At 41.1% G+C, this 26,592-nt stretch overlaps 2 protein-coding genes across 2 annotated transcripts in view; both read left to right on the plus strand.

The window, feature by feature from the left end:
* Window positions 1-26,592, plus strand: part of SLC40A1 (solute carrier family 40 member 1) — a 747,507-nt gene that overhangs the window by 285,633 nt on the left and 435,282 nt on the right. The window lies entirely within an intron of this gene.
* Window positions 5,470-11,863, plus strand: MSTN (myostatin). Its single transcript, XM_082688997.1, has 3 exons — window positions 5,470-5,968; window positions 7,796-8,169; window positions 10,196-11,863. The coding sequence occupies exons 1-3, from the start codon at window positions 5,596-5,598 to the stop codon at window positions 10,574-10,576; spliced, it is 1,128 nt and encodes a 375-aa protein (XP_082545123.1). The 5' UTR covers window positions 5,470-5,595; the 3' UTR covers window positions 10,577-11,863.

Consider the following 26,592-nt stretch of genomic DNA (forward strand, 5'->3'; position numbering starts at 1 on the left):
CCTCAACCAAAAAATTTAAAGAAATTATGTTTATTTCCAGAAACATAGTCTTTATCGAATTTATTGTGGGTTTCAAAGGTCCCCCAAAGCAAAGCTCTAAATATTGCAAGATTTTCTCTCAGGAAGTGGTTATTTCCTGGAAAGCTTAACTCAACAATAAGAGTAAAGATTTTAAAACTAAGACATGTCTTTGCCAGTTTAATCTATATTGTCACCTACTCTGGAAACCATGAGTTTGTTCTAAAGTGAATCAAAACATCGTGAAGGAAAGCAGTTATCAAAAATAATGAAAATTAATTTATTATAGTTCTCATTTGTAAATTTTAAAAATGTGACTTCATTAAATTTTGCAGGCAGAAGTTTGTGTCTTCTTAATCCAGGGAGGTGGGGGACGTGTGGAAGGGCAGGCTGAAGGCGAGTGTGTGCTGTAGCAAACCAGAGTCCCGCGGAAGGCCCGTGTCACTGCGGGCAGGTGGTCTGGAACATTCCTGGTCTGGAACATTCCTGGTTCCTGCAGGCTGTGTCTCGGCTGGTGCACTCAACATAAACAACAAAACCAAATTTACCTCCAGTAAAAAGGGATCAAGTCGTGACTCACAGACTTTTTCCAAACTAAGCCCCTGTCTTCAGGCAAAGAACTTAAGTAGCTAAGCTTATTTGCTGTTGATAAAATAAGAAAGTTATTTGAGCCAGGTTCTCAAGCCTGAATAACATAAAGATCACTTTCAAAGAAAAAACAATTTTTGAGAACTCCCACAAATGAAAGTTAACCTTATCATATTAGATGCACTTGAAGCCAACTTGATTATAGTAAACAAACAGACAAAAACCAAACCAAACCAAAAACCCTCCCCAACTGTAAATACTGTATTTGCAGACTGTAGAAAACGGAGATGTTGAAGTAGGACTCCGATACAAGGTAGTTACCTAGATGAGCGAGAATACCATAGACAGCTGAGTTTTATGAAATTATTTATGGAATTCACAGATGCCCCTGGGGGCTAAAGAACTTAATTTAAGAGAACATTCTGGGAAAGAGGTTGATTTCTCGCCCACCTTGGCTGTCTACTCAGTTCTGCCTTACCAGTTAAGCTGAGGGGATGAACGCTGTCCGAGTTTCGGGGGAGGCTCCCTCCTGCTCCGATGAAGAGAAAGGAGGTAGAGAAGGATCACGGGACACTTAGTCCTTCATGGAAAAGGATGCAAAGGAGAAGGTGAAAGACTAGGGCACATATGATCAGTTCACAGCTCTCCCCACTAGGTCAAGGCAAAAAAGATTGTTCTGCATTTGCCTTGCTTAAACACACACACACACACACACACACACACACACACACACACACACTCTGCTCTTTTGAAAATTTTTTTCTTTTCTCTGACTTCCTTTGCTGCTCCTGAAAATCAAATTGATCTAAATGTGACCTGTGTTGGGTAAGGGTCCTGGTCTTAAGGTCTGCTTCTTTTTCCTTTTTCTCCCAGTAGGCTCCATGCCCACCCAACATGGAACTTGAACTCACAACCCTGAGGTCAACACCTGAGCTGAGATCAGGACTCAGACTCTTAACCAACTGAGCCACCCAGGAGCCCCTGTTCCTAGGGTGTTCAAGAGTGGTGTTGGAGCCGGCACGGTCCTCCCAGCAAGCTCCTCCTTGGGAGTCTGTGGGTGGTCATGATCACCAAATGCAAAAGCTCCACTGAGTTGTTCAAAATGCTCCTTGCTCTACCAAAGAACTACTACAGCTGGCAAAGACACAAGACCTGTAACACCAGTCTCCCCTACCAGTTTGTGTAAGAGGGGTCCCAGGAGAAAAGTTACAAACCATAGTCAGAGCAAACTAAAAGCACAACCAGAGTCACTTAGAAAGGCTATATGGAACTAATTATATCTTTTGAAAAATTAGGAAGTTAATGTTTTTTGTATTTAAGGAGACATTCAACCACTTATTACTTTAATTATTCAGGCAATATCCTTTCTCCAATGTAATTATGTGGTAGGTGTTGGACCAAGATCTAAAGACACAAAAATGAACGAAAGAATTCCCTTCCTTTAAGAGCTCATAGTCTGTCTGGGGGATGGAGGAGTAGAGGCAGAATGACAAGTGAGGGGAAAAAGCAAACAATTGAGAATTGTAACAATAGAGGCAGGTACAACCTATACAATGCCAGCACTAAGTCTTTGAGTCAAGCATCTTTTTTTTTTTATGGAAAAATGAGGAAGCTACATTATGACTATTTTTAAATATTTTATTTATTTGACAGAGAGAGATCACAAGTAGGCAGAGAGGCAGAGAGAGAGAGGAGGAAGCAGGCTCCCCGCTGAGCAGAGAGCCCGATGCGGGACTCGATCCCAGGACCCTGAGATCATGACCTGAGCCGAAGGCAGCGGCTTAACCCACTGAGCCACTCAGACGCCCCATTATGACTATTTTTGATTCTCTGTATTTCACACCTATGATAAGTAAACTGGAGTTTATTGCAAAGGAAAGGAGAAATTGCATTTCAAAGTTTTTCTTTTCTTTTTAAAGATTAATTTATTAACTTTTTTTTTTTAAAGATTTTATTTATTTATTTGACAGAGATCACAAGTAGGCAGAGAGACAGACAGAGAGAGAGGAGGAAGCAGGCTCCCCGCTGAGCAGAGAGCCCGATGTGGGACTCGATCCCAGGACCCTGGGATCATGACCTGAGCCGAAAGCAGAGGCTTTAGCCCACTGAGCCACCCAGGCGCCCCAATTTATTCACTTTAGAGAGAGAGAGAGCGCGCAGGGGAGGGGCCAAGGGAGAGGGAGAGAGTCTCCTCCAGCCCTTCCGCACTATGCACTGAGGACCATGTTAAACAGAATTGCTCAAGAAAAGCCCACCCGCCAAAAATGTGAAAAACATGGTAGTAAGTAGATTGTGAAAAGGGCATTGTTTACAGTACGAAAGCTGAAACAAGGCAGAGCATCATCTTGTCTGACCTTGGTTGGGAACCTGTGTTGGAAGATTCAAATTTTTACCATTCTGCGCATGTGCATGAGTGACCACAAAATCATCCTGTGTACTGATTTTGGAGGTTAAAAATAAATTCTAGCAAGTACACAAATTTGTAAATATGGAATCCATGAGCGATGAGCATTGGCTGTATGTGGAAAAGGCAACCTTTGTTTGCTTTATTCTAGGTAGTGAAAATAAAGAGTTGGGGGCGCCGGGGTGGCTCAGTGGGTTAAAGCCTCTGCCTTCAGCTTAGGTCATGATCCCGGGGTCCTGGGATCGAGCCCCGCATTGGGCTCTCTGCTCAGCAGGGAACCTGCTTCTTCCTCTCTCTGCCTGCCTCTCTGCTTACTTGTGATCTCTGTCAAATAAATAAATACAATCTTAAAAAAAATAAATAAGAAGCTGAAATATGCCAGTAATAGGGCTACCTTAAGAAATTTTGGTCTCTGAGAATTGGTAACTGGCAGCTACAATCTAAAGCAGTTGCGGCTCGTGGGGAGGATGTATTTAAGCATGACCTCAAAGCTCTCTGCAGGAAACGAAGACTGGGACTCCAGGGGCACTTGTCACTGACTACATGACAGGCCCTGTATTCAGCAATTTACATGCACTATGAAATTACATCCCCCGAAGTTCTCGGAGGAAACTCATAGGTTAGAGAAGTTAAGGGCCTTACCCATTATCACGTAGTTAGAAGTGGCAACACTGAGACTTGAACTCAGTTCCCCCTGATTCCAGAGCCCAAATTCCCAACTGCTAGGCAAATCTAATCAAGTGTTTTTTCTTTCTTTTTTTTTTTAAAGTTCAACTTAACGCAGAAGTGTATAGAAGCATTATGTTACAATGATTATAACCTTACCAGGATTTATATATAGAAAAACAGATTTACCAAATAAAACTTTATAAGCCTGATCTGATATTGTTCCACAAGCAAAAGTGGCTGAAATCCTTCAGGGCATCTGGTTTGTGTCTGGGTTTCCTTAATCTTTAATGATGGGCAAATCTAATGCATTATGTAAGGCCATTTTTTCTCAAGAGATGTAGATATCTCTTAAGAATTTGATGAAAATGCATTAACTTTTCAGGCTACTGAGTTGCATTTTAGTGCACTGAGGCAGTAAATGTGTGTACAATGTGAAAAAGTGGTAGTGACCTAAAAAATAAATATTTGATATGAGCCACTGCATTCTCTTGGGGCGGGGGAGGAAGAATAATGGACTAAGTCTCCCCGGAGTCCTGAGCTTCCTAAAAAGGAGCAGGAAGAAGAAAAATCTCCTGTGGCTCAGAAACAGCTTGTTTCTCCCTGGCTCTGTTTGCTTAGCTCTTTACCAGCTCATGTGGTTAGATCTCGTGGCTCCCAAAGCTAAGTTTGAGAGTTTGATCCCTACACAGGCCACTTAAATTTGGAGGAAAAAAGCTCCATTCTCTGCTCCCAGACCTTACCCCAAATCTCTGCCAGGTGTCTGCTCTCTGGTCAAAATGAGATACTGGCAAAGGGGTGCAAACCAATTACAGTGCTGGGGGACCAAAAAATGGGCGCCCCCTTCCTATGGTGCTCTTTTGCTTGCATGTGCCACAGCATTCTGACATAATTTATGAAGAACAGATACTATGGTTTTTACTTTTATCAGTGGAAATCTGAGGCAAACTGTGGTATGTGCTGCATTGCCCGTCATGAACCCCATTATCTTCTTATTCTAAGTTCAGAGATTTTTCTACTAGTTAACATTATCCTCTTGGTAATAAGCAATGAAAAAACAGATCTTCTAATTAATATTAATCTGCAACTTTAGAATAGGAAATAGCTGAAAGTAATTGGCCAAAAAGTGAGCACAATCTTTATATTAATAAAAAACATTAAATTATTTCAAAATAATTCCATGTATAGCTTTATGATAAGTTGATTTTTAAAACACCTAAGCACTTAATCACATTTCTCCAATTACAGCTGAAAATCTTTTACTTGTACCACAATCTTACCTTTTTCTTTAATTCAAGTCTTCCATATTTAAATTCATATTTCCCTAATTACACAGCATTAAACATAATTTAATACAATAAGTAAAATTCTTTTTACTTCAAATCCTTGTATAAATAATAGATAATCATTTTAACTTTTGAGGAAACATTTCAACTTTTTAAGTATGAAGTGTAAAACTAAGATTTACCTATTTAAATTACAGCTTGAATTTCACATATAAAGATTAATCAGATTTAAATGTACTTTCTATTATTGTTAACATAGACTTTAATTCTTCAAATGTCACATAGATCTTTCATTATCTGTAGATTTACTTCTTTTATGAAGTAGTCGAATGAATCAGCTCACCCTTGACTGTAACAAAATACTGTTTGGTGACTTGTGACAGACAGGGTTTTAACCTCTGACAGTGAGATTCATTGTGGAGCAAGAGCCAATCATAGATCCTGACGACACTTGTCTCATCAAAGTTGGAATATAAAAAGCCACTTGGAATACAGTATAAAAGATTCACTGGTGTGGCAAGTTGTCCCTCAGACTGTACAGGCATTACAATTTTGCTTGGCATTACTCAAAAGCAAAACAAAAGTAGAAGGAAGAAATAAGAACAAGGAAAAAGATTGTACTGATTTAAAATCATGCAGAAACTGCAAATTTATGTTTCTATTTACCTGTTCATGCTGATTGTTGCTGGTCCGGTGGATCTAAGTGAGAACAGTGAGCAGAAAGAAAATGTGGATAAGGAGCGGCTGTGTAACGCATGTACTTGGAGACAAAACACGAAATCTTCAAGGATAGAAGCCATAAAAATTCAAATCCTCAGTAAACTTCGCCTGGAAACAGCTCCTAACATCAGCAAAGATGCTATAAGACAACTTTTGCCCAAAGCTCCTCCGCTCCGGGAACTGATTGATCAGTACGACGTGCAGAGGGATGACAGCAGCGACGGCTCTTTGGAAGACGACGATTTCCACGCCACGACGGAAACCGTCCTCACCATGCCCACCGAGTGTGAGTAGCCCTCTTGGTACACCGACAGTTCTGCTGACTGCGGCTCTAGTGTTTATGAGAAACAGATCTATTTTCAGGCTCTTTTAACAAGCTGTTGGCTTGTATGTAAGTAGGAAGGAAGAAAAGGAAATCTTTTTCAAGATTTCATGCAAAATACACTAATGAGACTGAAGTCTGGGGCATTATTTGTTTCGCTGGAGAGCTAGAAAGCCAAGAGGAAATAAAAATTAAACGCTTGCATGGCACTCGTGGTTAGTTTAATATAACAAGCATAACGTGCTTGCGCTTCCACAGCTTAGGGCTACCAAGGCAATGCTTGGGAGATACTACGAGCAATGTTCAAACCTTACGTGAAATTTCATGATCGCATTCCGTTGCCTGAAATATGCATTAGAAATAATGAGGATTTCCCTCTAATAATAGAGAAAGGGCTTCCTTTGAGCATTTGCTAAGTGCCTAGAACTTCTGTGATTCAAAACCATTTCTCAGAGTGTTATGTTCTTCACAAATTAAAATATTTAATCTTGAAAGCTATGACACTGGAGAGTAAAAAAAAAAAAAAAAAAAGTTTTAAAAAATTTAATGTCTGAGGAAGACCAGTGACGAAGTAAACGCAGCGTAACGGTCATCATGAGCCGAGTGTCAGAAAATGCCTGGGAAGCACACACTCTCATTAGGTAGGTTACAGCTTACACAGTCCCACTCACACCTTGACTGCGGCGCTGTTCCTGGGAGACCCTGGTGTGCACAGCTCCGGGCAGGCACACTGCTTCCTAAGCCTCTAGAATATTGTTTTAGTCCTCAAGAGAGGGAGGAAGCTCTTCCCTGCCGTACGTACCTTGCTTCTGAAAGACGGTGTATTTCACCCCATTCCTTTTGCAGCCACAGGGCTTTGAACTCTGCTCAAGGCAAGGCAGACGGGCACCTCAACCGAGAAGGCAAGACAAGCAAGCTTTTATGCCATGTGCCTGTGGTCTTGCTTGAAACAGTGCTTTTTACACTTTAAACTGAACTGGAAACAGTTTCAAAATATTGTTTTCCTTATTAGGTAGCCACGTTATAATGCAGCAAATAATTTTCCTTTAAGACCCTGCTATCAGACAGTCCTGCAAGACATTCCCCTGATTTGTAAACAATCTTAGAAAAACAGAAGGACAGAGACAGCTCGTGCTTCTGCTTATAGTGACAGCCTGGCTCTGAAGACGGTGTTTTCTAACTTCTGAGACAGCCTGAATGTAACATTCCCAGTTTGGGGCTAATTACCTGATTCGTTTTGTTCCTTTAGGCTTCTTCCAGAGCCAAAGTGTAGCAGATGTGCTATATTTTCTGCTAATTCCCCAGGCTCAGCTAGTTGCTCAGTGTGTCTTGTCCCCAGGTGATTCAGGCCTGGGGGAAGGGTTCCTCCTTCCAGACTGATTGGTGCAGCTGCTCAGTCAGGGTAACTACTCAGATTCCCAAAGAATTCTAAGTGGATGTTCCTGCACGGTGTCTCTTGTTCTCTCTAATCATCATCATTTTAAAATTTCATCCACTCTTCATTCTTTTATAGAATTCTCTTAGTCCACGCTTCTCTGGAGAGGGAGTAGATTCCTCATAATCAGCCGAAAAAAATATGTATGTAAAGATTTCTGAAAAGCCACTGAAAAGTAATTATTTTCTTTGATATTTTTCTGACTTATGAATGAAATTCTGCGTGGTTTTTCCCTTTAAAATATGCATTTACTGTTCCAGTGGGAAAAGATGTTTACCAATTTATATAAAGGGACTTGCTCATTTTTTATGAGAAATAATTTCCATAACTATTTTTCTTTTCTTATTCATTTATAGCTGATCTTCTCATGCAAGTGGAAGGAAAACCCAAATGTTGCTTCTTTAAGTTTAGCTCTAAAATACAGTATAATAAAGTAGTAAAAGCCCAACTGTGGATCTATCTAAGACCCGTCAGCACTCCTACAACAGTGTTTGTGCAAATCCTGAGACTCATCAAACCCATGAAAGACGGTACAAGGTATACTGGAATCCGATCTCTGAAACTTGACATGAACCCAGGCACTGGTATTTGGCAGAGCATTGATGTGAAGACAGTGTTGCAAAATTGGCTCAAACAGCCTGAATCCAACTTAGGCATTGAAATCAAAGCTTTAGATGAGAATGGTCATGATCTTGCTGTAACCTTCCCAGGACCAGGAGAAGATGGGCTGGTAAGTGATAACTGAAAATACCATGGAACAACAAACATTGTTACATTTTTACAAATCATGTGAACAAATAATAGTGAAAAAATCACCCCCCATTTCCTATGCTTATAAGCGAGACAAAGGTTATCTTACCCCAACGGTAGCCCTGTACCTCATAAAAGTAGGGTGTCTAATTTCATATTCTATGAAACACCCTCTTGATACTTTTATTTTGCACGAAGATTAAAAAAACAGTTATGCCATGGTCCTTAACTTCTGAGGGAGTTCTTTTGAATTGGAGTTGAAATATAAATTGCTTTTCATTGATATGTTACATGGTTACATGAATAAACATGTGAAATCTTCATAGTGGATTCTGCTACAGATCCAACAAATCAAAACTTTTCTTTCCTCTAAAGAATGCCAAATGTGTTGAAATTTTTTGGTTTAAATAAGCAGAAAAAACAAACTTGAAAAATTACGGTGAAAATTAAACGCTTTTATATATAGCAGTTAACTAAGTATGATAGGTTTAGGCTTACATCTTATTAAATATAGTATACTTAAGGTCCTTTATGATAAATATGTTTATGGTATTTCAGACTGTCCATGCACTGATGTATATGTAGATAACTTTGTGAATTACCACTAATAAAATTTAAATTTCCAGGCTAGTTAACCTTTATTACCTAGCTTATTTCTAAGCGGCCTTACCATTTTTGTGCTTGAGTTTACTTAAGTAATGCCTAGTAAATTAACTAACTTAATAATATCAGGCCATGCAGATGACAATACTTCACATATTATAAACATTTACAAAAACTATTTTAAACCCTAGTATAAATTTATAGTTACTCACTCTTCTGGCTTACCTGTGCTTTCCTGAACTTATTTAATGTGACCATCTTTTTATTTCCATCTATTGACATAATGTGGAACAGAAGATTATACTTACAAACAATAAATGCTATCTTTCTAAGTTTTTTAATGTTTTGGTTATAAAAAGTACATTATTAGATAGTTAATCTACTTTGAGTAAAAACATATTCTTTAAAGTTTATATAGTTTTCCAAAAGATTTGTCTTTGAATATGCTACCTCCAATGTGATTGACTCACAAAATGATGCTATTTTAAAAATAATGTTAAATAACAGTAATTACCAGGTCTATTTTGATTTTGATATAGGATAAAAACTTATTATTTAAGAAAGTATTCTTTTTTACAGGTAGCGTTTTAATGATTAACGTTGCTAATGTGACAGAAGCTTTAAGCATTATTAAACAGATTGTTTATTAAACAAATCAAATATAATTATTAATGACACATTCCTCAGATTTTTCTATATTAAAAGGAAAAGTCTCAAATGCATTAAAAGATGGGGGTAAGGGAGGCGCCAGCAAATTATTGTTTAAATTTATGAAGAGAAACATTCTTCAGTGAAAGAATAAAGTGAAATAATGTGTATTTTCTGAATCTGTGCCTTGCTCTCTTAAGAGTTTTTCTTTCCGACCCAACATGCATTCCGCTCCTCTTACTACGCTACCTTTCTTCTTCCTGCTACAACCCAGGTAGTACTGGAGGTGTTCACAGCCAAGTTTCCCCGAGGAAAGATCTAGGCAACGGAGGAAGGATGAGTACAGCTGTTCCTCCAGGAGTCCTCAGACGGCTTCGGCCAACACGTTTAATCAGGGAGAGAGAGAACGAACGTCTCGCTTCCTCCGTTCTGCTCCCTCTTCTTCCCCGTTCCCCCCTGTGTCCCTTCATTCCCATAGATACTGTCAGAGCATCGGGCATGTGCCAGGAAGCTGGGGAAAACAGAAATGAGAAAGACAGAGATCTGACCGCCGGGAGTTCGAACCGCTGTTACATTCTTGGGGGCCATCAGGGAGGAATCGAGCCTAGTGTAAATTAAAAGTCCTTAAGGCTCTGTCTTTGAAAAATAAATGTCATATAAGCAAAACTATTAGTTTCTTCAATAATGACTCCTGGAGGGAGGCAGTGTTTCGGGGCCTCTTCCTCTTACTGATTGTTCTTTTCCTTCTCACCCAGAACCCCTTTTTAGAAGTCAAGGTGACAGACACACCGAAAAGGTCCAGGAGAGATTTTGGGCTGGACTGTGACGAGCACTCCACAGAGTCTCGGTGCTGTCGCTACCCCCTGACCGTGGACTTTGAAGCTTTTGGATGGGATTGGATTATTGCGCCCAAAAGATACAAGGCCAATTACTGCTCTGGAGAGTGTGAATTTGTGTTTTTACAGAAATATCCCCATACTCACCTTGTACACCAGGCAAACCCCAGAGGCTCGGCAGGCCCCTGCTGTACCCCCACAAAGATGTCGCCCATTAATATGCTATATTTTAATGGCAAAGAACAAATAATATACGGGAAGATTCCAGCCATGGTGGTAGATCGCTGTGGGTGCTCATGAGATGTTTGCTTGGTTCCTAACTTCCGAGACCACGGAAGGCCTTCCCCTCAACAATTTCGAAACTGTGAAATGATGTCCACGGGCTATAAGCCGAGAGTATGCTACAGTCACTTACGCACAAGCTCAGTAAATGGACTAAAAGAGAGAGAATGTATGCAATGGTTGCCATTTAACCATCAGAATAAATCACACGATAACCAGCCTTAAAGATTTCCAGGGTTTTTGAACGAGGAGATCAAATTACGTTTATGTTCGTATATATTACAGCACATCCAGGTAAATGAAGCAATTCTCCTTGTGTTCTGGTGAATTAAGGGAGGAAGCTTCAAAGCCTATTTCTTTACAGCATCATTTAATATCTACAGAAAAACCTATAGTATTGGTAAAATGCAGGATTGTTATATACCATCATTTGAATCATCCTTAAACACTTGAATTTATATTGTATGATAGCATAGTTGGTAAGATGAATTCCACAAAACTAGGGATGGTCCCCCATTTGTAAGTCCCCGTCCCTGTTGTGATCGGTACAGTACATTAACAGTCCATGCCAGTGGTGCTAATACGATATGCCGAATGGCTGATATTATCAGGTTTGTCAAATAAAAAACATTCAGTAAAATAATAAGTTTCTCCTTTCTTAAGGTGCACTTTTCACACACCTCCAAATGGGGAGTGGATTTTCTTTAATGAAAGAAAAATCATTTTTCTAGAGGTCAGCATTCAATTCTGTAGCATACTTGAAGAAACTGTGTTATCTTAAAAGGCAGCCAAAAGTATTCATTTTTAATCAGGATTTCTGAATTACAGCCTGCCTTTGCAACACTGCAGTTCTTATGATAAAATAATGGAAATGGCTGATTCTATCAATATTGTATAAAAAGACTTTGAAACAATTGCATTTATGTAATATGTATACAAAATTGTTTTGTAAATAAGTGTCTCCTTTTTTATTTACTTTGGTATATTTTTATGGTAAGCACATTTCAAATTAAGTATTAAGGCACAAAAATATGTCATGTATCACAGAAAAGCAACTGCTTATATTTCAGAGCAAATTAGCAGATTAAATAGTGGTCTTAAAACTCCATATGCTAATGGTTAGATGGTTATATTACAATCATTTTATATTTTTTTACATTATTAACATTCACTTACAGATTCATGATGGCTGTATCACGTGAATGTGAAATTTCAATGGTTTACTGTCATTGTATTCAAATCTCAACGTTCCATTATTATAATACTCATATTATTAAACATCCCCAAATGGTTTAACTCTATTATCTCAAATGCAAAATAATAAACTGATGATATCTTAACAAGAATTGTTAATCTTATTTTATAATTTGATAATGAAATATTTCTGCATATATTTACTTCTATTTTGTAAATCAGGATTTTGTTAATCAAATTCACTGTACTTATGACTAAGTGAAATTATTTCTTACACTTAATGTGTAGAAACAATATAAATTATATTAAAGTGATTTCACCTTTTTTGAAAGATACAACAGTTTTATGTTATAATGACTAATTCTGGATTTCTGACTTCACTTTTAGCATAAAAGTTTGGTTTGGGAATTTCAGGTCCGCTACTAGAGTTCTCATGAGTGAAATTCTTGTTAAACTGGTTCTAGTTAAGTTGCTTTAAATGTATGAAAGCAAGGACTAGTTATACTTGCTTCATTTCTCTTTATCTTGACCTGAAAACTATTTATATGTTTTCATAGGTTCAATTTCCAAATGCATTGCAGTTGGCAAGGGTATATAGTCCTAGAGTTACAAGTTACAAATCACAGGGACACGGGGAAGCTGCATTTTTTTCTTAGCACTTAATGATACTGGCACATTTATCTGAGCTTTGAGGGCATAGTTTTCAAATTAAATTGATAAACAATTATAAAGTATCTAGAAATTCTTAAGTGTAACATTGTATATAATGTCTTTGAAGTGGACTCTCTTCACTACTTATCAGTTTAGTAACTTAGCTATAAAGCAGTCACTAAATCTAATGGAAGAGGTTATTAAAATTCTACCTAGTGTATGGCTCCTAAATAAGTAATTTATAATTAATATAAATGTGATTTTTAACCATCAATGATATTACAGCTATTTACACTCATACAAACTAAGTGTAGTACTTTTTCTAGTTTTAATACTGAGACATTTAGCATCGACGGGTCTGGAGCTGTCTCTGTGAATGGGACCAACGATGAGGACGAGGGGCCGCTTCGAATCACACAAACTAGAAGCTACTTCTAGGGTCATGAATACACCTGATCCAGAAGTCTGCGTCAGTAGGCCCATGAGCATACCTTAGGCTCTGGAGGACAAATAACTGCGGACTTTGACTCTGCGGTGTGAGGAAGGAGCACCCTCATTTTCTAGACCCCGTTACCGAACTCCCTGATCTTTACACTCAGCCTTCCCGTGCAGCCCTAGGATCTCATCACCAATTTCACCATGTGGTAGTCCTCTTGAAACCCATATGACCATGAAAGAAAACATCAGGACCAATGTCTTTTGTGACAGGACCTGTCACAAAAGGCATTTTCTTTTCTATTTTGCCTATGTCCCAGAAATGGCAAGTGTACTCATCACTTTCATTGAAGTACCCCAAGAATATTCACTTATATCATACTAATCTCTGGGATTTTCAGAAAACACCATGTGAAGTTTGATGTGGTGCATCAGTTTTAACATTCTGACTATTTTGTAATATTTCTCTTACTTCCCACTAACCTATACTAGTCAAAAATACATATATAAATATAACAGCAAAACCTCCCAAACTCTACACATTTTTTAAAAGATTTGGATTAATTTACTTACTTGTTGGGGTGGTGTGGGAGAGAGAGCATGAGCAGGAAGCAGCAGGCACAGGGAGAAGCAGGCTCCCCACTGGGCAGGGAGTCCAATGCCAAACTCGATCCCAGGACCCTGGAATCATGACCTGAGCCAAAGGCAGGCACTGAACCCACTGAGCCACCCACGCATCCCTACTCTACTCTTTTTGCATTCAGTTTGGTTTTTGCACTTTTGTATAGAACCCGTTTTCTTTAAAAAAAAAGAAAAAGGCAGTAATTTTATATTGACAGTAATTAAATGAGAACTAAATTATTCTATCCCCCAAATGAGAACAAATTCATTTCACTTTAAACCATGACAGACACATTTTAGGATGCAATGATCCTTTTGGAATCTGTTGAAAACTAAAGACAGTCTCAGGAGAAGAAATAAAACTCACAGTTTTGCATAGAGTTTCAGGGAATTTAGGGCCTTCATAGAATGTGTTCATAGAACCTGGTTTACAAACTCTTGTATTTTTCTTCTGAAGACAAAAATTATTTTTCCTGAAATAATACAATATATTTATAATGACTGCTTCCCAATTAATGAGCTTTATCATTAAACAATTTGGGTGTTGAAGGAAAATAAATTTCAAATCAATGTGGATGTCTTAACATGGCTAAGAAGCCTTACTATATACCAAAACATTTTGTTCTTAAAGATCATCCAAACACCAACTGACAACTCTGTGATAGATTAAACTAGACAACTAAATAAAAAGACTTCAAAGTATGACATCATATTTATGTGTCAAAAACGAAACCAGGCTATCATCAAGGTTACTGATGTGGGGGTGTCTGAATTAAGAGGGTATGAGACGATAATATTTACTGAGCACCAGAAGTGTGCCAGACCCTTTCGTGACATGCTCCGCATGCAAGACATTGTTGTTCCCAGTTCGCAGATGAGAACTTTGAGAAACCGTGACAATGGGACGGATCTCAGTGAGCAGCCTGGGTGTGAACTAAGCGCAGTTTGACACAACGATTCGTTACTCTGGTTCTAATTCTTCACCAAGCCCTAATGGAAGAATGAAACCATATTTGTTAATGCTTATATTTTGGAATGTATCCTTACTGGATTCTGCATTGGTTTCTGCCAAACGTTGTGTGGCCGCATTATAGTAAGAGAAGGTGAAGTTGGTTTTAACAAGAAGGAGCACGAAGAGAGGATGACGACCGAAGAAGAAGAATGTGCATACGGAGATGGAAATGGGTCAGCGTCATAGGATAGGAGACCTGGAACAGGTCTTAGAGATCATCTAATTTACATAAAATTGAATTGAGGTCTAGGGAGAGGGTTGCCCAAAATTATGAAGAGGATTGGTTCAGGAACTGAGATAAAAGCTCTAAAATGCTAGACAAGAGTGCATGGTGGCTAAGATTGAGAAGAATGATTTCAAAGGACAAAATGCAGGAAAGTTAAAAACAAAAACAAAAAAGCTCCGAGTCATGGTCGGTTAGCTGGGAAAATCCAACATAAGACATTAAATAAATGTTCATATGATTATCATGATCTACATCTATTGAAACAAATCTTTTATCAACTTGGAGATTTTCTTGGACAGATAGACCCTAAGGGGAAATCTATGGTCAGATGCACCTAAAACCATTAGTTTATTGCATATAGTAACAAAAAGTTAAAAGTAATAATGTATTAATAATTAAATTTTCAAAGTGCTTTCACATTAATGATGTAATGTTGAAAGTTCAGTATTATTATGGTCATATTCGTTTCAAAAAAGGAATTGAGGCTAAACAAATTAAACTGCCCAAGGAAACAGCATTTATATTTAATATTAATTATATAGGAAATAGAAATCCAGATCCCTTACACTTTTTTGATCATTTATTCCAATATTACTTATTAAAAAGGTAGCATGATAAAAATTCATTTAAATATCAGATGCTCACTTTTTAAAATAAGACACATGAATATTGCCCTATAATATATTTAAGAAATTAAACCATAGTCTAAAATGTGATATGCAATCATTACTTGCCTGGCATGTAAGGAATAGTGTTGAAATTCTCATTCCCATGATCATTCAGTTCTAGTTTATACACTGTGAAACAGATCAGAGTAAACTATACTCATTTTGGTCATTCCTATATAAGATCTCAAGCAATGCAAAATGGTACTAAATTTAGTTCATTCATGTCCAGATGGAATTTCACAGAGAATGTCTTTGGGAAATGAATACATTTTAATTAGATAGCATGCATGGTTTATAGCAAATTATCTTTGTTGTCACTTAAATACTAAATGGAGGGAACACTTACATATATTTTACTAGATTACCTATCAAAATAACTCAATAAATATTATATTCTATCAAGAATACAGGATTCTCTTGGAATATGATTTTATATATGAAGTTGCCTCTTTTACCTGACAGGCATAAAATGTATATGAATAATGACAAATAACTCCTTAATAATCTGCTATAAAATTTAAATAGTTCACTTCAGCTATGGTTTAACATTACACTAAATATTCCTGATACAGAAATACATAGCTTGGTAATGAAGCAAAGATGTACATGCTTAGTTTTCATTGATTCCAGATTTGGATTATTATAAGATAGAAAAGTTTTTAACAATGTAATGCTATTATGTCAGCTCCATAATTAAGGTAATTTTTACTTAAATACACACATATATATGTACTTTCTTAAAAAATTGACTTCAACCAAATTTTATTTTATTATTTCTACATATGCACTCTAGGCAAAAAAATCTATTCACTGGATTTAAATTATAGAAATCTAAAACATATTCTCCTAGATTCTGATATTAAGAAGATCTGTTGAAAAGTTCTCCTGAGAAGGAACAACAGATAAACTTGATTCAATTAATCATAAAAGTAACTTTAAACCAAAAATTATAAATAGATTAAGCTACTAAATAACATCTTTAATTTATATTATTAACCATTCAAGATTATTCTATTAAGAAAACCTTTTCCCAATAAATGTTATGCCTTTTTTTTTCCCCCTAACGTCTTATGAAGGACCCTATTCAGAACAAAATTTGATTATGCGGTTTTGGCCACGGATCCTCCACAAGACTGTCCCAGATCCGCTCCCACGGACACTAACTCCAACTAAGAAGCCAAACGTCTCTTGGCTCTATTCCCATGGAACTCAGAATTTTGGCATCCTCCACCAGCCAAAAACAAAACATGTCAATACAAGGACATTTGCCTACATCATGACATCAGATCCTCATAATACTGAGACAGAATTCTGAAAGTAAAAATCAGGCATAAAACACCACTTTACTGAGCACACTGAAGTGACTGTGGGAGAAAATCCAAATTGTGAAATGGAAACAATCAGGCAGTCATTGAGGCAACTGCTTGGCTCCAAGCTCCAAGAATATCTTCCTGAAAAGCTTCATACTTCTCAGCAACTCAAGTAATGGCATGAGTTATATGGCTGCCGGTACCCCAAGTGAAGAATTCTATTAAGGAGACTCAGGTCATCTTGGGCTCTGAACCAGCCCAGTCACCATGGGATCGATTATAGCAAAAAAGAGTAGGTGAGGGTAGTCCTCCATACTTGTAGATGTGCCTTGGTCACCAGCAAAGTCTTAGTCCCAAAGACTAGAATCTACCATGACCTGTGTCTTAAAGCAAACTTACAGCTCCAGAGTCAGACAGGATTCTGAGGATGTTGTATAGGACTGGTGAAAATCTATCTAGAGTCCCATCTACTCATAGGTCAAGATTCATTCCGGGGGCACCTGGGTGGCTCAGTGGGTTGGGCCTCTGCCTTCGGCTGGGGTCATGGTCTCAGGGTCCCGGGATCAAGCCCCGCATCGGGCTCTCTGCTCAGTGGGGACCCTGCTTCTCCCTCTCTCGTTGCCTGCCTCTTAGCCAGCTTGTGATCTCTCACTCTGTCAAAGAAATGAATAAAATCTTTAAAAAAAAGATGCATTCCGAAAATATGACTGAAATATTGAAAGTGGGACTCTCCTGGGAGAAATAGCCCTGTGACTGTAGTGTGAACAGACCTCTCTTGCTTGCTGATAAATGTGGATAGACTATCAATAGTGAGACTTATGTTGACCAGATGTTTGACCAAAGATTCCGGGTACTGGCCAAAGACAGCATGCCATTTCAGGACAGAATGTATGTTAGAGCCTTGATTTTGGCTTTATATCTGTTGATACAACATACACTTTGTTGACACAATGCATGTATTTGTTGACCAGGTATATTACCTGGTTATATATTCTATTCAGTGTGGAAATAAATAAACCAACCAAGAAATGGGATCTTGGACAAGAAACAGGAGCATTTATTTTCAAGAAGAAAGGATATTGTATAGACATTATTATGTCCATTTTTAAAGTAAAGAATTTGGGTTCATAGAAGCTCGTGACTAAGACAAGTGTATACGTGATGGAAGAAATACAAATGTAAATATGGTGTATAATTTTTTAATCATTAGTTCTGAAATGAATTAGACTAAAAAGACTAATGACTAAAGCTCTCTCTTCTCATCAAATTCACTCCTGTCATCAGCTCATGAGATCTTTATGTGAGAAGATAAAGTAATAGGTTCTGGCTGACTCAATCTTTCTATTTATGCTTTCTACTTCATACCTGACCTCTAGACTCTTGAATTTAAAATTCTAATACTAAATACTTGCTATCTTTTTTTTCTTTTTTCTGATTCTAATCTGAAAAGTATCCTCTGGAAAATGTTACCTTTCAATAAATCACAGTGTTCATTCTCACTAATAATTAAAATTTAAATTAGAATTACTTACTACCCTTTCATTTACAAATGCAGTACATTTTTATAATACTATCTAGCATTATTAGTAAGGGTGATCAGAAGGGAACGCTACACACATTACCTGACCAGTTGCCTTCCAATATTTAAAAAAAAAAACCCTTGAAGTTTCTGTGCATTGATTTTATTTCTAAAATTTTAGCCATAGAAAATCAAGGTAAAAACATTTATGTAAAATCACAATCTTATTATTTAAAAAAATTGGAACAACAGGATATGGTTACATTGATTATGATAGCTTTTGTAATAGCATACTCAAATTTAAAGACTATATGTATAGATGTACACATGATATATGTATATACACACACATTTATTTATTTAAAATGCTTTCAGCTGCAAATAACAAAAAACCCCAATTCAAAAATGGCTGAAGTAGTAGAAAATGTAGTCTCTTATGTAACTCTAAGGGCGGGTGTAAGGCAGCCCTAGGTACTGTGAGATCAGCAGCTCAGAAATGTCAGTGAGGACTTGGATCACTCTGTTGCCCTCAGAGAGTCTGCGGGTCCCTCAGGCTGTTGCCCTTTAGGGCTGCGTTTCCTTGACAATGTCCAGGTCCACTGAAGGAAGAGAGCCACATCTCCTCGGTGTGTGTGTGTGTGTGTATGAAAATATCTTTTTGCAGAGTCAAAGGATAAGATTATCATTAATTTTAATAGATATTGCCCATTTGTGCTCTCTAGAGGTTGTACCAATTCATCTTTCTGTTAACAAGGCATGAGATCCCCTACTTTCCCGCACCTTCCTCATTCCTACTTCTAGTCTGGTGGGTGGAAAATGGTCTCTGATCATGATGTTCGCCGCATTTTTCGAGCATATTCGTCTTTTCACGTTTAAGCACCATCTGTACTTCCTTCCCTGTTAACTGTTTGCTTTTGTCCTTTGCTCATTTTTTATTAGGTTGGGATTTTTAAAAAATCTACGTATTAAGAAATTAGGTACAACTATTTCAGATGTTCACTTGTCTTTTAACTTTATGATTTCTTGTGTGTCCTAATACAGAATTTAAAATATTTATATGATGTCACATATTTTAGTCTTTTTTATGGCTTCCATCTTTGTGTCATGGGAAGACGTTTTCTACTATGCCTCTATACTTTAGAATGTATCTTATATTTTCTTCTAATATTTTTATGGCTTATTTACTTTAAAAAAAAATCTCTATTTAAAAAAAAAGATTTGTTGATTTATTTATTTGTCAGAGAGATGCCAGCACAAGCAGTGGGGGGCAGCAGGCAGAGGGAGAAGCGGACTTCCCACTAAGGAGGGAACCCGATGTGGGACTCAGTCCCAGGACCCCGGGATCATGACCTGAGCTGAAGACAGAGGCTCAGCTGACTGAGACTCCCAGGCATCCTGACTTTGAAAATCTTTAATCCACCCCAGTCCACTCGGTCATAGTGTCCAATTTATTTTTCTTCCGATGATTATCCATTTATCCCCATTTATCATCCTGTCTTCCCATGATTGTGACTGGAAATGTGGACTGATGCGTAATGGACACTTATCCTGACCGCATGGATCCTTAGATCCCCAAAGTGCTTTTCATAAAACTGAGCAATAACACAGGAAGCCTAAGGGTCAAATCAGGAAACCTCTTGAAATCTAACCACAACCAGCACAGATGAAAGTTACCATCACTAGTTGGTAACAGTGTTTCTGTCCAATCCGGAAAATGACCAGCCACAGCCCTTCTCACATTCCATTTATTCTATCAATAATTGTATAATACTTCCTACTTTATGTTAGGTGGGGGATAGTTAGCCCACAACAACCAAGTCCTTCCAGGGCAGTGTCCCTTACTTCCACCGATGCCAAGCCAAGGTCTCTTTCTCCCAGGCCTCCAGAGGAAAAAAAAATTACACGTTTTTTCTCCCCCAAAGTCACAAAGCTTCTCCTCAGTTACACAACCCAATATATCATTCAGCTTCCCAAAGGAGCAATGTTTTCCCCCAACTATTATGAGAAAAGGAAGGAATGAAAATAATTCAGAATGTCCCTGGTACTTTGTCTCCAAGATAACATCAATTCTGTTCCTATTTGTATGATATCCTATCAGATTTTACCTGTTCGTTGAGTCCTAGATCCTACTGCAGGAGCTGAGAGAGGAGAGAAGCATAAATCCTGCCTCTCACTCAAGGAACTCACAGTCTAGTGAGGCAGAAAAGCAAACAGTCAAATTTAATAAAATGTGACAAATGGTTTACACCGGATGCTGTGGGAGAGGACAGGAGAGTCACCTCAGCCATACTGGGAGTTCGCTGAAGACTCAAAGCAGGAGGAGATGTTATCAATGTCTTTAATAATGAATAAAAGTTGGTGGACGAGTAAGGAGCAGGAATAAATGAGGAAGAAGGAAGAAGGGCATTCCAAACCAACCCCGCCCCCCATACACAGGGCACATAAATGCAGTCATAAAAGAGCTTGATGCCTTCTGGCTGGAGGGGTAGGGCCTCAGGCAGTGACAAGCACTGAGGCTCTAAGGGTAGACTGAGAGCCAGTACATTCCTTGTATATCTTCTTAAGTAGTTTGTGCTTTGAAATGGTCCATGATAAGACCTAGCAAAACACTTTAATCAGGAAGCAAAAAGGTTAGATGTAAATTTTAAAAACCCACTTCAAAAAAGGTATTTTAACCTTTTTTTGTGCCAAGGTCCCTGTGATATCTGATGAAACCTGTATATCCCTTCTCAAAATAATGGTTTAAATTGAAAACATATTTTAAATGTGATATAATAAAACCTGATAGTATAAAAACTTAATAAAATAACAATATCTAGTCGTGATTTAAATAACCACTAGTTTAAAAGTAGTTATGAGCATAAATGAGATATGTGCGTTCATGAGATTTCACATGAAATATGTGTGATTTCTGTTGGTGACATGGTCACAGACATTAAGGGTACTTTTGTGTTTTCAAGCCTACATGCAGAATGGGGAAAAATGCCAAATTTCAGTTAAATAGCAGCTAAAATAAAGATGTAATTTTTCCCACCCAATTCTCACATTCCCCGAATTCTATATAACAGTACAAATGAAGAAGTCCAGAGGTAGAAATAGGGATAATAAATTCCATTAGAAGTCTATTTTACTGGCCTAGAGGAGAAGCAATGATGGTCTGAATATTAAGAGCTGATATTAATTGAGCAATTACTATGCTGAAGGCACTGTTCAAAATACTGTTCATGACGACCTCATCTGCAGCGCGGGCTGCTCTGAATCGACATTTTCCAAGTAAAGAAACTGAGGCGCAGAGAGCGAAGGGGCGTCATTCATTTCCCAGAGCGGGTGAGTTAGCAGAGCCGCATTTCGAGCCGAGGTAGTGTGACTCGGAGCTTTCCTCTTACCCGCGACCGGGGCAGTCACAGTCGTGGTGAAGGGCGTCCTGGAAGCATGTGAGAAGCAGAGTGAGCCCCGCGGAAGCGCGGAGAGAGGGATCTCCCGAGAGGCCAGTGCAAGCGCAGGCACCGTCCAAGTGTTGCCAACCATTGTTTCCTTCTTGGTAATTCTGCCCCATCCTCTCCCAGGAGACTTTTGGTCCCCGAGGGTCACCCGCGAGGCTCATTGCCCCTGGGAAGGTAGAGAAAACTCGAACTAGGAAATTGAGATGTAGTACTTCTTTTTTTTCCTGGGCAGATGGCGGAGACAGAAAGTAGGAGAGTGATACACCCGGGTATCCTTGCTCCCGTTTGGGGTCAAAATTTGGCTGAGAGAAGTACGTAGGGGAGAAAAATACAGACAAATGTAGGAGCATCCAAGAATCGCAGGGCTGGTGTCCTGGTTCCTGGGTAGCAAGACCAGTGAGGAACCTTTACGCGGCGCCCCGGGCTGGGAGATGGGCCTGACCTAACGCGCTGCTGGAGCGGCTGAGCCGCGGTGACCGGGAAGGCCGCTACGGCTCCGGCCGTCTCCGGGGGTCCGGGACGCTCCAGTTCCCGAGAAAGTGTCGAAGAGCCAAAGGTCTCCAAGGGGCGACAGCACGTTGAAGGGCTGCGGGGTGCGGACGGGATGACAACGCCCGGGACCGGTCACCGGAGGCGACGGTGCGCCCGTCGGCAGCACGTGTCCGCGCAACGCTCCGAAATTAGGTGACATCAGCGACGTCTGGGGCTGCCGGACAGCGGATGCTCCGTCACCAGGAGCCCGGCCGGATTCCGACGGAGGCAGCGGAGGAACTGATGACGCCCTTAGACCGACGAACGGACACTCCGGCAGGAAGGCCTCGCGCAGCGCCAGGAAGCCGGGTGAGCTGTCCGGCTCCGGACTCCTGCGGAAAGCGCAGTGGGGGTCGGAGAGAAACATTCGGGTGCGAGGAACGCGACCGAGGTGTGAGAGACCCAGACCGGATTCTTCCAGACCATGTCTAATTCGTTTTCGTTTTTTAAATTGTGGTTAAAAAATCATGACATCAACTTCACTATCCACCATCCTTAACTGTGCATTTTAGTAAGGTCGGCCGCACCCGCCCGCGCAGCGGCTCCCGACGACTCTGTCACTGCGCGGGCCGGAGCCGTGGTCACTGCGCGGGCCGGAGCCGTGGACACTGCGCGGACCGGAGCCGTGGTCACTGCGCTGACCGGAGCCGTGGACACTGCGCGGACCGGAGCCGTGGTCACTGCGCGGACCGGAGCCGTGGTCACTGCGCGGACCGGAGCCGTGGACACTGCGCGGACCGGAGCCGTGGACACTGCGCGGACCGGAGCCGTGGTCACTGCGCGGACCGGAGCCGTGGACACTGCGCGGACCGGAGCCGTGGACACTGCGCGGACCGGAGCCGTGGTCACTGCGCGGACGGGGACCGTGGTCACTGCGCGGACGGGGACCGTGGACACTGCGCGGACCGGAGCCGTGGTCACTGCGCGGACCGGAGCCGTGGACACTGCGCGGACCGGAGCCGTGGTCACTGCGCGGACGGGGACCGTGGTCACTGCGCGGACCGGAGCCGTGGTCACTGCGCGGACCGGAGCCGTGGTCACTGCGCGGACGGGGACCGTGGTCACTGCGCGGACCGGAGCCGTGGTCACTGCGCGGACCGGAGCCGTGGTCACTGCGCGGACCGGAGCCGTGGTCACTGCGCGGACGGGGACCGTGGTCACTGCGCGGACGGGGACCGTGGACACTGCGCGGACCGGGACCGTGGACACTGCACCGACCGGAGCCGTGGTCACTGCGCGAACTGGAGCCGTGGTCACTGCGCTGACCGGAGCCGTTGACACTGCGCGGACCGGAGCGGTGGTCACTGCGCGGACCGGAGCCGTGGACACTGCATAGACCCGGACCGTGCACACACGCGGCTGCCCTCCCGCCCCCGCCAGCACCCGCGGCAGCTCCGGGCCGACACTGTTCTGCATCGTGTTTCCGAGTTGGACAACTTTATTTTATTTTTAAAAAATCGTAAGTAGGCTCCATGCCCAGCGGGGAGACCCGCATGGGGCCTACACGGAAGACCCTTCCGAGCCGGTGACACGAGGTTTCGGCCTCGCGGACGCGGGGCCGCCCAGGGCGCCCAGCGGGAGGGCGCCTCCGCGGGCTCAGCCGCAGCCTGGGGCCGGCCGCGGGGTCAGCGTCGGTCCGCGGCGCCCGCGGGGTCAGCGTCGGTCGGCGGCGCCCGCGGGGTCAGCGTCGGTCGGCGGCGCCCGCGGGGTCAGCGTCGGTCGGCGGCGCCCGCGGCTGCCCCGCGGCTCGCGGTCCGGCTCTGGAACGTCCGTCGCCCGCACAGCCGCAGGCGTCCCCTCCGTCCGGCTCCGACCCGCCTCTAACACCCCGTATCCAGGGCCTCCCCCTCCGAGAAGTCCCCATACTTTGAAAATTCAGAGTCCAAGCAAAGGGACACGCTCTTCCCAACTGGCACGGCATTTCTTGTTTCTCTTTTCTTTTTTCTTCCTAGTTTCTGGCGCTCAGCTCCGGCCGACTGCGACCTCGGATCTGGGATTCACCATCACGTCCCGGTGCGGGCTGAGCTGCGGCGCCTCAGGTGCTGGACGACTCCAGCATTCGCTGCAAATAAATATGACTGTGAGACGGCGTCCAGCTCCCAGTATGGGCAGCTGCGGCAAAGAACCCCATCAAGGTTTAGAAACCCGACGAAACCAAGTCCTCTTCCTCTGGGGGCGGACTTCAGGGCTGCCTGCCCCCGGGGGGTTGAGTCATTTCAGGTCTCACTGGAACTTGCCCAGTTCAAGGAATCATCAATAACGTCCTCCTCGAGCAGCTAGTTGGCTTTCTCTGAGAATAAAATGAGACCTTATACGTTCTTGGCTGAGAGTTTAACTGCTGTGTTGTGCTATAAATTTCAAAGATAGTTATATAATTTTTTTTAATTGCCAAAATTTGTTTAATAGCCAAGAGTAATTCCTGTGCACTTACATCACATAGTGGATAAAGCTTGCACCTTGCTAAAGTTGTCCGTGTACGTGGTCTTCTAGGAAACTGTTCCAGCAGTTTTCATCTGTTATGCTTAAAGAATGCACTAGATAGAGATCTAGCACAGGACCTCATAGTCTGTGGCACTCAGTTAAACGTAGTCGAAATGAGATGTTTATAATATCTTATCTGAATCTATTCTACACCCTATCAAAGCAAGAATAAATAAACTACCTTTAATTTTCTAGTGAAACTGAAAATATGTCATAGTCTCAAATCAGGATTTTTCAAAACTCTGATGACCAGAAAAAAGGGCCCTTGAGAATCTGGAACTCCTAACTTAAAGTATTTCGCCAAGTCAAAAGATAATGTTCTAGGATGCCATTGCTTATACTTCCTTTCCAAAATACTTAATGACAATGATACTTTTCCATTTTAAAAAGAACCTATTTTAACCCTACGTATAAGATGTGTTTCTTCTTCAGTGGCGGCTTCATTTGATCAGAAAAAATGAATGTTCTGGAATCTGTAGTCTTGTAAGATACAGCCTGACTTAAGCCCCGACTTTGCTAAATCCAAACACTCTGCAAGGATCAAGTCAGCCGCACTGCGCCATGGCCCACTGCCACACTGTGATTTGGGAGCACATGGTTGGCAGGGCTGTCCCGTGGTCTGTCCAAGAGAACTCTCGCCAGGATCTTGCCAGCAGTAAGCAGCAAGATGTCTTGATAGTTGCCTCAGTGCATCTTATTTCTTTGAGTAATAAAAATAACCAAGTACTTGAGATCAAAGATTTATTAGGAACAGAAATTTAAAACTCCAAAATTTAGAGCTTTCTTAGTTTGAAATTTCACACTGATGTTCACTGAATTTTTCACTGAAACAGTGAGGCCACTTTGGAAAACAGTTTGGCCATTTCTTATAAAAATAAACATGCCCACTCTTTGACCTAGCAATCCCACACCTATGTATTTACCCAAGAGAAAGAAATACATGTATCTACAGGAAAGACTGTATGCAAATATTTAAAGTGGTTTCCCTCATAATAGCTTAAAACAGGAACCAATCTAAAGTTCATCATCTGTTGAATAAACAAACTGTGGTACATCCATAAACTAGAGGAAAATAGAACAATTACTGATACATGCAACAGCATGGGGAATCTCAGAAGCTTTAGATCTAACCGAAGAGGCCGGACACAAAAGCCTCCATATTGTTTGAATCTATTTCTTTCTTCCTTTCTTTCTTTCTTTTTTTTTTTTTTAAGATTTTATTTATTTATTTGACACAGAGAGAGATCACAAGGCAGAGACGCAGGCAGAGAGAGAGGAAGGAGGCTCCCTGCTGAGCAGAGAACCTGTTGTGGGGCTCCATCCTAGCACCCTGGAATCATGACCTGAGCCAAAGGCGGAGGCCCAACGCACTGAGCCACCCAGGTGCCCCTGTTTGAATCTATTTCTATGGACATTCCAGACAAAGACAAAACTCTAGTGACAGAAACGAATCAGTAGTTGCCTGAAGGTGGGGACGGGAAGAAGACCAAGTGGCATGCGGGTAAAGATTCTGTAATAGAAACCATCTGTACCTTGGGCACGCACACGCGTGTATGTTTACCCCAGCTACCCAAACTTTACACTTAAAACTGGGACATCATATGTTATATCAGCAAGTCTGCCTTTAAGAAAATCTGGGGCAGGGACAGCAGGTAGGGGAAGAGATGAAACCAGACTGGCCATGGCTGAAATGTTGGAAGCTGGGCGACGAGTCACAGGGGATGCACTAAACCAGTGTCTCTACTTGTGAATATGTGTGAACTTTTCCATAATTAACAGTCAACCATTTATTTTTGCACCGTAGGTTGCTAGGTTCGTGCTTCTTACAACCCTCTGACCATCTTGCCCCACTTTTCCTTGAAGAATAAAGCTCATGGAACTTCATGCAACTGATCAAAGAAAAAAGTCCATTAGCTGTTTTTCAACACGTGTACACAAACTAA

The sequence above is a fragment of the Mustela nivalis genome (assembly GCF_964662115.1).
Source record: "Mustela nivalis genome assembly, chromosome: 11".
Lineage (NCBI taxonomy): Eukaryota > Metazoa > Chordata > Mammalia > Carnivora > Mustelidae > Mustela > Mustela nivalis.